The following is a 16,592-nucleotide window of genomic DNA, read 5'->3' as shown; positions in this document are numbered from 1 at the left end:
CATGCGAACCGTGCCTCATGGGCAAGATGACTAAGACTCCATTCTCAGGTATAATGGAGAGAGCAGCCGACTTATTGTAAATAATACATACTGATGTGTGTGGTCCAATGAACGTTGAAGCTCGCGGTGGCTATCGTTATGTTCTCACTCTCACCGATGATTTGAGTAGGTATGGGTATATCTACTTGATGAAGCACAAATCTGAGACGTTTGAAAAGTTCAAGGAATTTTAGAGTGAGGTCGAGAATCAGCGTGACAGAAAAATTAAGTGTCTATGATTTGATCGTGGAGGAGAATATTTGAGTCACGAGTTTGGCACACACCTAAGGAAGTGTGGAATCGTTTCACAACTGACGCCGCCTAGCACACCGCAACGCAATGGAGTGTCTGAACGTCGTAATCGCACCTTATTAGATATGGTACGATCTATGATGTCTCTTACCGACTTAGCGCTATCATTTTGGGGATACGCATTAGAAACTGCAACATTCACTTTAAATAGGGCACCGTCTAAATCCGTTGAGATGACACCGTATGAACTATGGTTTGGCAAGAAGCCTAAGTTGTCGTTTCTTAAAGTTTGGGGCTGCGATGCTTATGTGAAGAAACTTCAACCAGAAAAGCTCGAACCCAAAGCGGAGAAATGAGTATTCATAGGATACCCTAAGGAAACTATTGGGTATACCTTCTATCTTAGATCCGAAGGTAAAACTTTTGTTGCCAAGAACGGATCCTTTCTAGAGAAAGAGTTTCTCTCGAAAGAAGTAAGTGGGAGGAAGGTAGAACTTGATGAGGTAATTACACCCCCTCTCGAACAGGAAAGTAGCGCAGAGTGGGAAGTTGTTCCTATAGCGCTTGCACCAACTGAAGAGGAAGTTAATAATAATGATCATGAAGCTTCGGATCAAGTTACTACTGAACCGCGAGGGTCCACAAGGGCACGCTCCGCACCAGAGTGGTACGGCAACCCTGTGATGGAAATCATGTTGTTAGACAACGGTGAACCTTCGAACTATGAAGAAGCAATGGCGGGCCCGGATTCCAATAAATGGCTTGAAGCTATGAAATCCGAGATAGGATCCATGTATGAGAACAAAGTATGGACTTTGCTGGACTTGCCCGATGACCGGCGAGCCATAGAAAATAAATGGATCTTCAAGAAGAAGACTGATGCAAACGGTAATGTAACTGTTTATAAAGCTTGACTTCTCGCAAAGGGTTTTCGACAAATTCAAGGAATTGACTACGAAGAGACTTTCTCTCCCATAGCGAAGATGAAATCAGTCTGAATCATGTTAGCAATTGTCGCCTTTTATGATTATGAAATTTGGCAAATGGACGTCAAAACAGCGTTCCTTAACGGGAACCTTAAGGAAGAGTTGTATATGATGCAACCAGAAGGTTTTGTCGACCCTAAGGGTGCTAACAAAGTGTGCAAGCTCCAGCGCTCCATCTATGGGTTGGTGCAAGCATCTCGGAGTTGGAACATTCGCTTTAATGAGGTGATTAAAGCGTTTGGGTTCATACAGGTTTATGGAGAAGCCTGTCTGTACAAGAAAGTGAGTGGGAGCTCTGTAGCCTTCCTCGTACTGTATGTGGATGACATATTATTGATGGGGAATAATATAGAGATGTTGGAGAGCATAAAGGCCTATTTGAACAAGAGTTTTTCAATGAAGGACCTTGGAGAAGCTGCATACATATTAGGCATCAAGATCGATAGAGATAGATCGAGACGCCTCATAGGTCTTTTGCAAAGTACATACCTTGACAAGATATTGAAGAAGTTCAATATGGAAGACTCAAAGAAAGGGTTCTTGCCAGTTTTGCAAGGTATGAGATTGAGTAAGACTCAGTCGCCGACCACGGCAGCAGATAGAGAGAAGATGAATATTGTCCCCTACGCTTTAGTCGTAGGCTCTCTTATGTACGCCATGCTGTGTACCAGACCTGATATAAACCATGACATAAGTTTGGTAGGGAGGTACCAAAGTGATCCCGGTATGGAACACTGGACAGCGGTCAAGAATATCCTTAAGTACCTGAAGAGGACTAAGGAGATGTTTCTCGTTTATGGAGATGACGAAGAGCTCGTCGTAAAGGGTTACGTCGATGCTAGCCTCGACACAGATCCGGATGACTCTAAGTCACAGACCGGATACGTATATGTTTTGAATGGTGGGGCAGTGAGCTGGTGCAGCAGCAAGCAAGAAGTCGTGGCAGCATCTACATGTGAAGCGGAGTACATAGCTGCTTCAGAAGCGGCTCATGAAGGAATTTGGATGAAGGATCTCATCACCGACCTTGGAGTGGTTCCAAGCGCGTCGGGTCCAATTACGCTCTTCTGTGATAACACTGGGCCATTTCCATAGCCAAGGAGCCCAGGTTTCACCGGAAGACCAAGCACATCAAACGCCGCTACAACTCCATCCAGGACCATGTCCAGAGTGGGGTAATAGAGATTTGTAAAGTACACACAGATCTGAATGTTGCAGACCCTTTGACTAAACCTCTTCCACGAGCAAAACATGATCAACACCATAATGTTATGGGTGTTCGATACATCACAATGTAACTAGATTATTGACTCTAGTGCAAGTGGGAGACTGTTGGAAATATGCCCTAGAGGCAATAACAAAATGGTTATTATCATATTTCCTTGTTCATGATAATCGTCTATTGTTCATGCTATAATTGTATTAACAGGAAACAGTAATACATGTGTGAATAAGTATATCACAATGTGTCCCTAGCAAGCCTCTAGTTGGCTAGCTCGTTAGTCAATAGATGATCATGGTTGGGCATTAGATGTCGTTGATAACGGTATCACATCATTGGGAGAATGATGTGATGGACAAGACCCAATCCTAAGCATAGCACTAGATCGTATTGTTCGCATGCTAAAGCTTTTCTAAATGTCAAGTGTCTTTTCCTTTGACCATGATATTGTGCAACTCTCGGATACCGTAGGAGTGCTTTGGGTGTATCAAACGTCACAACGTAACTGGGTGACTATAAAGGTGCACTACGGGTACCTCCGAAAGTGTCTGTTGGGTTGGTATGAATCGAGATCGGGATTTGTCACTCCGCGTACGGAGAGGTATCTCTGGGCCCACTCGGTAGAACATCATCATGAGCTCAATGTGACTAAGGAGTTAGTCACACGATGACGTGTTACGGAACAAGTAAAGAGACTTACCGGTAACGAGATCGAACAAGGTATAGGTATACCGACGATCGAATCTCGGGCAAGTTCTATACCGACAGACAAAGGGAATTGTATGCGGGATTGATTGAATCCTTGACATCGTGGTTCATCCGATGAGATCATCGTGGAGCAAGTGGGAGCCACCATGGGTATCCAGACCCCGCTGATGGTTATTGGCTGGAGAGGTGTCTCGGTCATGTCTACCTGTCTCCCGAACCCGTAGGGTCTACACACTTAAGGTTCGATGATGCTAGGGTTATAGGGAATTGTTATACGAGGTTCTCGAAAGTTGTTCGGAGTCCCGAATGAGATCCCGGATGTCACGAGGAGCTCCAGAATGGTCCGGAGGTAAAGATTGACATATAGGATGGACGATTTTGGACACCAGAAATGTTTTGGGCGTCACCGGTAATGTACCGGGACCACCGGGACCACCAGAAATGGTCACGGGGTTCCAACGGGAAGGGCCACCAGCCCCAAGAGGTAGCATGGGCCAAAAGAGGGAGGGCAACCAGCCCAAAGTGGGTTGGTGCGCCTCCCACAAGGAGGCCCAAGGCGCAGGAGGTGGAGAGGAGGGGAAACCCTAGGCGCTGGTAGGCCTAAGGCCCACGTAGGGGTGTGCCACCCCCTGCCCTGCCCTGGCCGCCGCACCTCCCATCTGGGGGGGTTGCCACACCACCTAGAGTGGGAACCCTAGGGGTGGCACCTCCCTCCCCTCCTCCTATATATAGTGGGGGTTTCGGGGCTATTTTGGATACAGTTTTCCCTCTCCCTCGGCGCAGCCCTGCTCTTCCTTCTCCTCCTCTGTGCCGGTGCTTGGCGAAGCCCTGCCAGGAGACCTCGTCTCTCCATCGACACCACGTCGTCGTGCTGCCGGAGATCTTCCCCAACCTCTCCCTCCTCCTTGCTGGATCAAGGTGCGGGAGACGTCACCGGGCTGCACGTGTGTTCAACGCGGAGGTGCCGTGGTTCGGCACTAGATCGGAATCACACCGCGATTTGAGTCGCTGCGAGTACGACTCCATCAACCGCGTTCTATCAACGCTTCCGCTTAGTGATCTTCAAAGGTATGAAGATGCACTCACCCCTCTCTCGTTGTTGGTCTCTCCATAGGAAGATCTGAATATGGCGTAGGATTTTTTTTGAATTTATGCTACATTACCCAACAAGACCCTTCCCGGTGCCCTGCCGGAGGGGTCTTTGGAGTTGGAGGGCTTCTACATCAACATCATCGCCTCTCCAATGACTCGTGAGTAGTCTACTTCAGACCTACGGGTCCGTAGTTGGTAGCTAGATGGCTTCTTCTCTCTCTTGGATCTTCAATACAAAGTTCTCCATGATCTTCATGGAGATCTACCCGATGTAATCCTCTTTGGCGGTGTGTTTGTCGAGATCCGATGAATTTTGGATTTGTGATCAGATTATCTATGATATATATTTGAGTCTTTGCTGATTTCTTATATGCATGATTTGATATCCTTGTAAGTCTCTCTAAGTCTTGGGTTTTGTTTGGCCAACTAGATCTATGATTCTTGCAATGGGCGAAGTGCCTGGTTTTGGGTTCATACCGTGTGGTGACCTTTCCGAGTGACAGAAGGGGCAGCAAGGCACGCATCGTGTTGTTTCCATCAAGGGTAAAAAGATGGGCTTTTATCATAGAGATGAGATTTTCCATCTACATCTTGTCGTCTTGCTTAAGGCGTTACTCTGTTCTTCTAGACTTAATACACTAGATGGATGCTGGATAGCGGTCGACGTGTGGAGTAATAGTAGTAGTTGCACAAAGTATCGGTCTACTTGTTTTGTACGTGATGCATATAGATATAATCATTGCCTTAGATAATGTCACAACTTTGCGCGGTTCTATCAATTGCTCGACAGTAATTCGTTCACCCACCGGCTACTTGCTTTCATGAGAGAAGCCACTAGTGAACACTACGGCCCCCGGGTCTATTCACAACTATTGTTTCCACTTTCACTTTTACTTTGCTCTATTTACTCTTTGCTTTCACTTCTCACTTTGCAAACAATCTATAAGGGATTGACAACCCCTTCATAGCGTTGGGTGCAAGCTCTTTGTGTTTGTGCAGGTACTTGTGACTTGATGAGATCTTCCATTGGTTCAATACCTTGGTTCTCAAAACTGAGGGAAATACTTACAGCCGTTGTGCTACATCACCCTTTCCTCTTCAAGGGAACACCAACGCAAGGCTCCAAGGCCGCGGGGAAATCCTTTGCATATTTGCCAAGGAAGTCCCTTAAGGCGTAGCCGTACGAGCAGGATTCCTGGCGCCGTACCAGGGAAGGTCTGTTGTCGCAGTAGCAGTCATGCAAATGCCTTGTCTTTAAACAAAACAACATCACTATTTAGTTTTCACCAAACATATATTAGCGCGATGATTATGTGTTTCAAACCAACGCGCAATTCATGACATAAGTAGTGGCATCAAGCCAACATACAAGCACAAATCCAAAGCCCTGGCACAGAAATATCAACACATCACGGCAATAAATTGGTGGCAACACGGCTATTCAGATAACCCTCCCTCCTAGTTGAACCTCTCTTGTCTCTTGGTCTCTCATAACAGCAGCGGCACGCAAGTACAAGCACATAGTACACAACAACAGCGACACACATGCAACACAAGCCTCTATAGCATTGCTTGGGGAACATCAAGCCTAGCATGTAGCGCGCCTCCAGTGAGCACTACGATGCTTGCTCTCCTCTCATCTCTCTAACTCCATAACAACGTAGGAGCCATCGGTTGTAGGCTCAAAGCAGAGAGCTATGATGGGCATGTGTGCGAGCGTGGCTGAGACCCAGCTGGCAGCTGGTGGCAGCAGCAACGATAGTGAGGGAGTCCAAGTGACACACCGAAGACGAGGTCAGAAAGTATTGTCGAAGCATGCGGCAGCATGGAGAGTGACAACAACGATGGGAATGAAGAGGTGGTAGGGGGAGGGTGGACAAGAGGAGGAGTTGGACACGAGCGTGCATGCTAGGGCGGTGGTGACGGGCGCGGGATACGGCGACGGTAGGCGCGGGCGATGCATGTTGGTAAGTGAGATGGGAGTCATTGGAGGGAGTTACCCTGCTTTGCCGTGGAACTAAAGCGGCCATGGGAGAGACGGGGTTCAAAATTTTGAAGGTCGGAGGACTGGAATTAGAGAGGAAGTGCAACAGAGAATGCTGGTTGGGGAGTCGTCGGTAAGATGATGGATTGTGGAATAGCAGTGACGGCAGACCGCATACAGGAAGTCATGAAGAGATGGAATTTTTTTCTCTCTACTAAAAAGGCCAACATGGGACTGGCGAGTCGCTGCCTCGTTTGGAAGACCGGGCTCATGGCAAAGGAGCAGCAACTTTATTGTGCACATACAGAGTTCTACTCCCAACAGTGTTTTTATTTATTTCAGCTAGAGCTAGATTAGGTCCCACTTGTAGGACTAGAAAGTAGGGGTGAAATCACCACCAACTCAAATCTTTAGAGCAACTCCAATAGTCCTATTCAGCAGGCTATAAGGAAGTACACATCAGCAAAAATCTGAGGTGGAGAAAAAAAACGAAGGAGAGAGAAGGAGCGGGCGTTTCGTGAGTCGCCGGGCTAATACACACAACGCGAGAACGTGCAGCCCGCTTGCAGCCCGATGCGAGCGCTAGCGCCGACGCTATCGATCCCCTGCATCTCGCGTGCGTCGTGCGCTTCTCCTTCCCCCTCTGCGCGCGAAATCCATCCCCAAATCACCACCACTCCCAAACCCTAGAACAGCCGTCGGCGCCGCATCGAGATGGGTCAGCAGTCCAAAAGGACTCGTGCGCCGGTGCCTCGGCTCGTCCCGGCTGTGCTCCCGCACCTCGTCCAGCCGCCGTCGCCGCACCTCGTCCAGCCGCCGCCCCACCTCCTCGTCCAGCAGCCGCCCCACCTCGTCCAGGCGCCGATGCCACCACACGAGCCCGAATCCGGCGGCTCGATTCCTCCACGACCACCAAAGGCAGCGGCAGCCTCTGTATCATCCTGGAGCCCCTAGATGCAAGCCCCCTTGTGGTACACGAATCTGGATGATTTGAATCCAGAAACATGGTATGTGTTTGTTCCCCCTGGTTAATCTGCTATGTGATAAATCTGTTTAAGTCTTGTCTGAAACTCTTAATATTATCTGAAACTCAGCTATGCATTTTATCTGAAATTTGCCTGAAATGCAGCTATGCATTTTATCTGAAACTCTGAATATTCAGAACTTGTTGTTTTCTTTGAAATAAATCTGATGGTTTTAAGTATTGTCTCGACAGGGGAGTGGATTCTCATCCACCTGGTGGGTTCCTTGGTTTCTTTAAGGATGCCAGCAACGTGAATTCATCGCAACAAATCAAGGAAAAAGATGACAGCAATGGTGTCGAGTGTGCAAGGACTGAAAAGCGCTTGCTGTGGACAAAAGATGAAGATCTTAGATTGGTAAGCTTTTATTCATGTTGTTCTCCATGTGTTACATTACTAGTAGAAGAATAAACCTCTTTTGGTAATATTATAGGTTGGTGCTTGGTTGAATAATTCAAACGATCCAATCCAATCAAATTACAAGAAGAACGACCAATATTGGAAAGAAGTTGCTGCTGTCTACAATAGTACCACCCCCAAAAACAGGGAAAGGCTAGTCAAGCAAGTGAAGGGTCGCTTTGCGAGAATTAAGAAAAGGGTTGCATGGTTTCGTGGGAGTTATAAGGAAGCTAATGCATTGTATGCTAGTGGTGAACCTGACACAGACTTGAAGAAGAGGGCAATGCAAACATATGAGGCAGATCACAAAGAAGACGGCCCATTTATGTTTGAACATTGTTGGGAAGTTCTAAAAGATCAACCAAAGTGGGATGCATATTTGGAACGCCTAGAAGATGTGGAGCCTGACAAGAGGAAGTTTAGTGTTGATGACGAAGTGGGGCAACATTTTACACTAGATGATGATAAAGAGCAACGCCCACCGGGTGGCAAGACAGCTAAGGATCAGCGGAAACGAAAAACAAAGGATGAAGGTTGTATAATAGATCTTGAAGATGAGCTTAGCAGGTTTGTAGATGCTCAAAAAGCAGCAAATGAAGGCAGGAAAGAGATGTTAGAGACACAAAGGCATGTGTCCAGTGAGAATCTTGATGCTCGGAAGCTTGCATGCCTTGCAGCAAAAGATCACAAGGAGTCAGTCATGCTAGAAACATACCGCTCGTTGATGATGCAAGACACAACTAGGATGTCCGAAGATGTGAGATCCGAGCACGTGTTGGCATTGAAGTGTTTCAGGGAGAAGCTATTTGGGAAAACTGACTAAGGTATTGATCTTTGTTCAAATTGTTCTCTACTGAAATACATGAATGTTCTCTGCTAAAATTGTTGACATTTAATTGCAATACAATTAACTGCAATACATGAATGTTATCTGCTGGAATAGTTGACATTTAATTGCAATACAATTAACTGCAATGGTTGACATTTAATTGCAATACAGTCAACTGCTGAACTTCAATGCCATTTAACTGCAGTACAATTACCTATATAGTCAACAATCCATGTACGAGATAACCATGTAGAAGTGCAAAAAAACATGGGTCAATGGTCAAATTACATTTGACTACAGTGCAGTCCAAATAACCATGCAACAGTAATTATACACCCAGGACGCTTGATATCTATATAAAGCCTATCTCAGGTTCAGACTGACCCACCCAAACCCATCTTCCTTCCCATACCTCTCATCTTCCTGCTCGGCCTACAAACCCATCCTTCTCACCCACTATGTCGGATTCATCATCATACTCAGATGACTGATGAACTAGCCCCATCCAAAATCATGGAAGTGTATGTTGCCGAGCAAACCGTCCTGGACTCCTTTGCTGAGCGGCTCATGATGAAGATCAAGGCTAGGCTTTCAGCTGGATCATCTCAACGACGAAGTGGTCCAAGGAAAACCATTCGAAGGGGTCATGGAGGTGCTCATGAACGTTTGGTTGAGGACTACTTTGCTGCTGAACCACTCTACCCCGAGAGTATGTTTCGTACTAGATTCCGCATGAATAAAAACCTCTTCCTACGCATTGTGAATGCCCTTGGTCAGTGGTCTCCCTATTTCACTTATAGCACAGGTCCCCACTGTTTTTTGACGCCTTGAAAGGAGAAGCCCCTCAAGTTCAGTTTTCAGTCAATGGAAATGAGTATAGCACAGGTTACTACCTTGCTGATGGTATATATCCAGAGTGGGCTGCCTTCATGAAGACCATACCACTTCCCCGAACAGAGAAACATAAGTTATTTGCCAAGCATCAAGAAGGGGCAAGGAAAGATGTGGAGCGTGCTTTTGGGGTATTGCAGTCCCGCTTTACCATTGTTCGCCGGCCTGCACGGCTATGGCAGAGAAAGAGTGTTGGAAGGATCATGCGAGCATGTGTGATTCTTCACAATATGATAGTCGAAGATGAGAGAGATCAGGTTAACGTTCATATTGACTTGAATGAGATTCCGGGGGCTTCATTTGCTCTACCTCCTGAAGTGAATGTTGGTGGTAATCTCTGTTTTGCTGATGTACTGCGTAGAAAAGCTACTATCCGTGCTCGTCCACAACATACCCAGCTCAAAAATGATTTGGTCGAGCATATTTGGAGTAGGTCTCGAAATAATCATCACACTTAGTCACGGTGGGATAATGATCTTTGCATTTTACTGTTCTTTTTTCTTCGTGTAACATTGAGGATCAACATTATATCTTACGTGTATTTTATTCCAGGACAATGCTATAATATGGTGATTGTTGGAGTGCCTGGAGGTTGCAGTGGCCATCAAGATCAAAATAAATGGGTGGTTTGCGAGAGATCTTACCTATGTTTGGTTTATGCTTTTTTATGAAGACTCAAGTAATGTTTAAGTGTCATGTCATGCTGCTATGTGCCATCAGTTTGGTGATTATTCTCGTCCAGGTCGAAATGAACGGCTTGTTGTTGGACGTGTAATTTTTTTTATGTTTGGTTAATGCTTCACTATGCAGACTTAAGTATTGTTCAACTGTATTGTCATGGTCTTGTGCACATTTGTTTAATGTTGTTTATTAATTTGGTTGAATGCCATATTTGTATTCTGATTGAGAAATGAGATGGCCACAAAGATGCATCTTACATTGAATCACAGCAGGTGATATGCACAATATTTATTACAATCAGTTTTGTAGCCAACCTAATAGCTAGCCTATTGTATGTGTGAAGGCTTTATGTGATGTGGCAATGGTTATAGCCAGCAGCCGGCTGTATTATTAACCATGCTCTTAGGAGTAGGAAAGATAGTTATTGTTCAGCCTCTCGCTTAGGCAATGCAAAAGAAAAAAAAACCTTAAGCAACAAATTAAAACAGCATTTCTAGACCTAAGAACTATATTTTCCATTGAACCGAGCTCATTAGACAAGAGAGCTATGCAAAAGATTCAGACTAGATACTCGCATCATAGAAAAAACAACACCCGATCCAAACCGGGCATAAAGCGCAATCACATGGCCCCTTTAATGATCCTTTGTGGATATATGTGGTTTAGTTTCTGACGCCATGTGTTAGCCTTGTTGCCATGTTTTTTCTATTTTATTGTAACGCTGGAGAGGTTGGCATATGGGCAAGGAACAGTCCTTTTGTTTTTGACATCATGCATTATCATAGATTGAAAGAAATTATGGTTCATAAACCACTTGTAGATATATGTATTTGTATTAGGGCATTTGGTCTAGTGGTATGATTCTTGCTTTGGATGTGTGAGGTCTCGAGTTCAATTCTTGGAATGCCCCTTCTTTATTTTTGGCAACATTTCTTAAAAAGACGTGTTAATTTTTGCGAAATTAGTTTGCATTTTTTACAATACACATCACCCGCATCACTCAACATGAACTACTGAAAATGAAATGTTATCTAGAAGGACAACCGCAAATCAATCTAGTCTAAGCTATTCCATGGCAGAAAGTTTTGTGTTTAGTCATTCCATCAGAAACTGGACAACTTCGTGAATTTTGAGCGAGCTCTTTGCGTGCATTGTAACTGTGTGAGGCACATGATAATTGATTGGTCCATTCATAAGAGTTATCATTCGTGGGCTAGCATATAAAGTCCTGGGTAACCTGATAAACGAATAAGTTTGCATCTCCAAATATATTATCATCCCTCGTATGAAAATATTTCTAAAGACTACCAAACAAAACACTATCGGCCCATGTTGGTTGGTGCAATGAGAGGGTTTCCTCACATACTTGTGGGCATCGATTGTATGCACACAGACGAAAGCATTGGCCTATGGTAGGTTGGTCATGTCCATGATCCAATCATTGCTCTTTGGACGCTAATTTACGTCGATGTATTAGAGTAGCTCGTAGGGCACATACATTGAAGGAAGGTGATCGTGGTGCACAGATCAATTACGTAGGTATAGATTTGTTGTGCGTAACAGGGCATTTGGTCTAGTGGTATGATTCTCGCTTTGGGTGCGAGAGGTCCCGAGTTCGATTCTCGGAATGCCCCTCTTTTTTCCTTTTTTGTTATGATATCCACACTGCCGGCCGGCGCTCATCAACAAAAAAAAGACAGTCTTCTCAACGCTGCCGGCGCACACATCGATCTCTCCGACCTGTACCCCTATTTACAAATTCAGTCGCCCCAACATCTCTCCCGATCTGAGACCTCGCCGTGCCGGCCCCATCTTCACCCGCGTCTCACTGCGGGTCGCTCCCAGTCTCCACGTGAAGGTAAAGACCACTAGACCAGTTTCGGTTTTTGTTTTTGAATGCGGAACAGATAGCACTCTTGCCAATCTTGCTACCTCGGCCCAACCCCAGGAATGGCCAAGCGTCGGAAAGTCACATCCGCCATTGTAGCTGAAGAAGAACGGAGGACGCACGTGATCAACATAGATGGCTACTCAAGAACCAAGGAGTTGCTCAAGGCTGGCGACTGTACCGCATCAATCCCTTTCATGGTGGGAGATCATAACTGGGTCGTGAAGTATTATCCGAACGGGAACGACTAGCCAGATTACATATCTGTTTATCCGGTTGTTGATTCGGCGGGTGGCGAGGGCGTGAATGCGAAAGTCACCTTCAGCATCCTTGACAAGGGTGGAGAACCAGTGCCTGCACTGCATACACCAAAGTCGCCCCGGAACATGTGTTCCCATACAGTGGTTCAGATTGGGGTTTCAGTGATTTTATCAAGCACGAGGATCTGGAGGGATCGGCGCATCTAGGAGGCGATGGTTTCAGAATCAAGTGCGACGTGGCCGTGAAGAAGATCCGTAACGAAGAGACACATGCATGCAAATCAGTTTGTTGTGGTTCCTCCAAGCAACTTGCATCGGCAGCTCGGTGAGCTCCTGAAGAGCAAGGATGGAGCAGACGTGGCCTTTCGAGTTGGCGGCGAGGTATTCGCGGCCCATAGGTCCGTTCTCGCCGCTCGTTCGCCGGAGCTCTTTGGCACCATGAGAGAGAAATCAGGTCTACCGCGCGTGCTTGGCGAGGAAACCAGATGGAATCTGGTGCGCCGCCCGGTGCTTGGGAGTTTCGGGGACTGGGATCACGTGGCTCTGGCGCTATCACCAACAGCGCATCCCCTCTCACCTGCAACACCCTGCGACCGATTCGGCGAGCGCGCAGAGGAAAGAAAACGCAACTGGCGCACTGGGATGCGCTGTGAGCACATGCACACGCCTCGCGCGAGCTGAATTTTCTGCCGCCGCCCGCCCGCCTCTTTCTTCAGGTCGACATAACGTGATGCCGAGTTGCCAAGTCACAGGCTCACAGCTCACAGGGCGTCATGTCAATGATCCAGAGCGCGAGCTGGACTGGCATGGCGTCGTTAAATAACGGCTGCTCTGTCCCTGGCTCCTTCGCCTCGCCGAATCACGGTTGCCACATCGACTGTAAGCAGGAGCTAGGCAGATCAGCAAGATGTTCCGAGCGATGCAGGTCGTCCTCAGGTACGTACGATGCACTCCGAGCCACGGCGGATCGATCTAGGAGCACGCATACGTTCTGTGCCATGGCCTCGTGCTAATCTTGCTCTGTGCGTTGCAGGGGGGAGAGCCGTCGTGCTGGCTTGGCCGGCCGCTGCGGCTACTCCACGGCGTCGAGCTCCCAGAGGCTGGCTGGTAAGGTGGCCGTGATCACCGGCGCCGCCAGCGGCATCGGCAAGGCCACCGCAGCGGAGTTCGTCAGGAACGGCGCCAAGGTCGTCCTCGCCGACGTCCAGGACGACCTGGGCCGCGCCCTGGCAGCCGAGCTCGGCGCCGGCTCCGCGTCCTACACCCGCTGCGACGTCACGGACGAGGCGCAGGTTGCCGCGGCGGTGGACCTCGCCGTGGCCCGCCACGGCAAGCTGGACATCATGCTCAACAACGCGGGGATCGTGGGGTCCCTGGCGCGGCCCGAGCTGGGCGCGCTCGACCTGGCCGACTTCGACGCCGTCATGGCGATCAACACCCGGGGCGTCATGGCCGGAGTCAAGCACGCGGCCCGCGTCATGGCGCCGCGCCGCAGCGGCAGCATCATCTGCACGGCCAGCGTCGCCGGCGTGCTGGGCCAGCTCACGCCGCACCCGTACAGCGTCTCCAAGTTCGCGGTGGTGGGGCTGGTGCGCTCCGTGGCGGGGGAGCTGGCGCGCTCCGGCGTGCGCGTCAACGCCATCTCGCCCAACTACATCCTGACGCCGCTGGTGAGGCGCATCCTGCAGGAGTGGTACCCGGAGGCGAGCGGCGAGGAGCACCGGCGGATCGTGGAGAGCGACATCAACGAGATGGAAGGTGTGGTGCTGGAGGTGGAGGACATCGCCAAGGCGGCGCTGTACCTGGCGTCCGACGAGTCTAAGTACGTCAACGGCCACAACCTCGTCGTCGACGGCGGGTTCACGGTGGGGAAGGCACCCAACATGCCTGCACCGGCACAGTGAAAGACACGATCAGAATCAGCGGACGAATACATCGTGGCTTCTCGGCGATGTCTTGTGCGATTAGGAGTGTCATATTGTTGTACGGAAACAAATACTATATTATTTCTCCAGAATTGCAAAAGAAAAGCTTCTTCATGACTGATGAATTAACTGTATGTCTGCATCACTAATAAAGAAAAAAAAATCTTCATAGTGAAGCCTACTCTATCTACCACCGTTAAAAAAGACGAGAGGACAGATCCAAATTACAATATAGACCGTCTGATCACATGCTCAACCCTTTAGATACCCCGTCAACGAAAATGAATCGCTAACGAAGCGCTAATCCCCCGCTTCGTCATCCCACACGTCCTCGGTCAACCGAACTCGCACCCGCACGCCTCTCGCTTGCGCTCACCGCCACCGCGCCCGCATGCCTCCCGCACCACTGCACCCGCACGTCGGCACCGCTCCCCGCCAACGTAACCGTGTCGCGCTCGGCGCTCCCGCATCCGCTCCAACGCCACCGCGCCCCGCACGCTCCTGCATCCGCCCCCGTCGGTCGCCCCGCCGCTCAACCCCCGCCGGTCGCGAGGTCGTTGAGCCCCTGCCGGTCGCGCGGTCGTTGAGCCCCCGCCGGCCGCCCCGCCACTTCGCCTCGCTGGCCGTCCTGCCGCTCAACCCTCATTGGCCACCCTGCAGACGCCAGGCGGCGCGGCGGCGACGATCTCCGTCCAGATCCGGTCGAGGAGGCGCAGCAGGGGGCGGATCTTGTTGCGCATACGGCGTGGAGGCGATCTAGGAGACGCGGGAGGAGGTCCAGCGGAGGGGCTTGAACTCCAAGTTCATGGCGGCGTTCTTTGCCGGTACGAGCGAGATGGTGAGCCCAGCCCAAACTCACACGCCCACCACCTTCCTCACGGCCGCTACCACGCCAACTCCAACGCAACACCCGCGCACCGGCTAGCCGAGCCCAGCCTCCCCAGCACCCGCAGACGCCTCGCCGATCCAGCTTTGGCTCTACGGCTCGCCAGTGCCGCACTACTGTCGGGGATGGTGCGGACGCCGATAGCAAGCACTTACTAGGTGACCAACACCTCCTTTTCTCTTCCCCTCCTTCCCTTTCTCTTGGTATGCTGCTCGTTCGGTACATACACACTTATATAGTATGTCTATGTTTGGAACTTCGATAGGGCTGCCTGCTCACTCGTGCTGCTTTTACTTGGGAAATTCAGAAACTTGCGCGTATGCTAGAATCGAGCCACTCGGTGTAGTGACTTTGTACTTGCGCCTAATGGGAGTGCTGGTACCTTAGGATTTGTGACAATTTCTTTGTGAGTTGTTAACCAGACCCTGCAAATTGTGGGATTTATTCGAGCTGGCCTGGTTGTGTCGTTCTGCCTGGACAACTGAATCATCATTTCAATGAACCATGGATATGCGATCGGAATTTGTTCTGCTCATGTCGGTATTACTTGAATCAATTTCGTCCGCGCAGGTTCATGTGTTTGAATTGGATGTTTGGATGTTCCTCATGTGTAGAATCGGTTGAAAATTCTTGTGACGGAGAGTTGTGGATTGGGATTGGTTTAAGCCTACAACTATTACTGATATTTTTGGTTGTGCAAACCAAAATCACATAGGAGGTGTTTGGCTACACAAATGGTAACGGCAATGGTAAATGTAATCAGATCACACCGTTTAAGGAGGTGCAGTGAGTTTTTCTTAAATTTGTTTGGTTCACTTCAGGTAAAGGAATCAATTACCGTCCCTGCTGCCGCCGGCCAGCATGCTCACCATGAATGGCCTGATCTTGCTCGGCTCCAGCCGCCCACGATCTCCAAAATCAAACGCCGGCGGCTATTAGGATCAAGCGCTGCCAGCCGCTCGAATCAAGCGCCCGTCCATCGACCTGAAATCAAACGTTGCCGGCCGCCTTGGATCTCAAGCGCAGCTGGCCACTCGGATCAAGGGCCCTGAAATCAAGCGCCGGCGGCTGCCTCCGATCTCAAGCGCATCTGGCCCTTCTCGGTCACAAGCGCTGACGGCTGCTCCGATCTCACGCCGACGAAGGAGGGGGGCTCGAAGGGGATCAGGAAGGCATCGATGTAGGACTCGGAGGTTCTCGGGGAGGCGGCAGCAGACGAGGAGGAGGGTTGTACGGGGAGCTGTGGTTATGACGGGAGGAGGGGGAGGAGGAGGGCATGAGATCGATACCGGTGGGGGGTGGGTGGTATCGATACATAACTGGCCTGGACCCGTTTACGTTGTGACATGTTTACGTTGTAGAGTTACCAAACGCAGGAACCGTTTTCCATTTACGTCGTTAACAGGTTACGGGTAAAATACTCGAAAACAAACACCTCCATAGTCACATAGTGACGGAGCCTCGGGCACCGGCTCCCTGGACCACTCTGACCATCGATAGCTGCGACGGAGCGTTGGTGGATGCCCTG

At 49.1% G+C, this 16,592-nt stretch overlaps 2 protein-coding genes and 1 non-coding gene across 4 annotated transcripts; all 3 read left to right on the top strand.

Moving 5' to 3' along the window:
* Positions 1–7,117: 7,117 nt before the first annotated feature.
* LOC123425394 (glutathione S-transferase T3-like) lies at positions 7,118–7,959 on the top strand. Its single transcript, XM_045109089.1, has 4 exons — positions 7,118–7,290; positions 7,500–7,662; positions 7,739–7,903; positions 7,954–7,959. Exons 1-4 carry the CDS (start codon positions 7,238–7,240, stop codon positions 7,957–7,959), a joined length of 387 nt encoding a protein of 128 aa, XP_044965024.1. The 5' UTR covers positions 7,118–7,237.
* A 3,708-nt stretch (positions 7,960–11,667) lies between these two features.
* On the top strand, positions 11,668–11,739 carry TRNAP-UGG. The gene has a single exon. It is a non-coding gene; the product is annotated as a tRNA-Pro (tRNA).
* A 1,252-nt stretch (positions 11,740–12,991) lies between these two features.
* Positions 12,992–15,586, top strand: LOC123424835 (momilactone A synthase-like). Of its 2 annotated transcripts, XR_006621748.1 has the most exons (3): positions 12,992–13,189; positions 13,287–15,222; positions 15,330–15,586. XR_006621748.1 is itself a non-coding variant. In XM_045108527.1 (2 exons), exons 1-2 carry the CDS (start codon positions 13,161–13,163, stop codon positions 14,155–14,157), a joined length of 900 nt encoding a protein of 299 aa, XP_044964462.1. In that variant the 5' UTR covers positions 12,992–13,160; the 3' UTR covers positions 14,158–15,586. The 2 variants fall into 2 exon arrangements, 1 of the variants encoding a protein (XP_044964462.1); XM_045108527.1 differs by having other exon boundaries at positions 13,287–15,586.
* Positions 15,587–16,592: the final 1,006 nt, after the last annotated feature.

This window comes from Hordeum vulgare, chromosome 2H, assembly GCF_904849725.1.
Source record: "Hordeum vulgare subsp. vulgare chromosome 2H, MorexV3_pseudomolecules_assembly, whole genome shotgun sequence".
In the NCBI taxonomy this organism is placed as follows: domain Eukaryota; kingdom Viridiplantae; phylum Streptophyta; class Magnoliopsida; order Poales; family Poaceae; genus Hordeum; species Hordeum vulgare.
The sequence above is the reverse complement of the archived record's forward strand: the minus strand, read 5'-3'. Positions and strand labels throughout refer to the sequence as shown.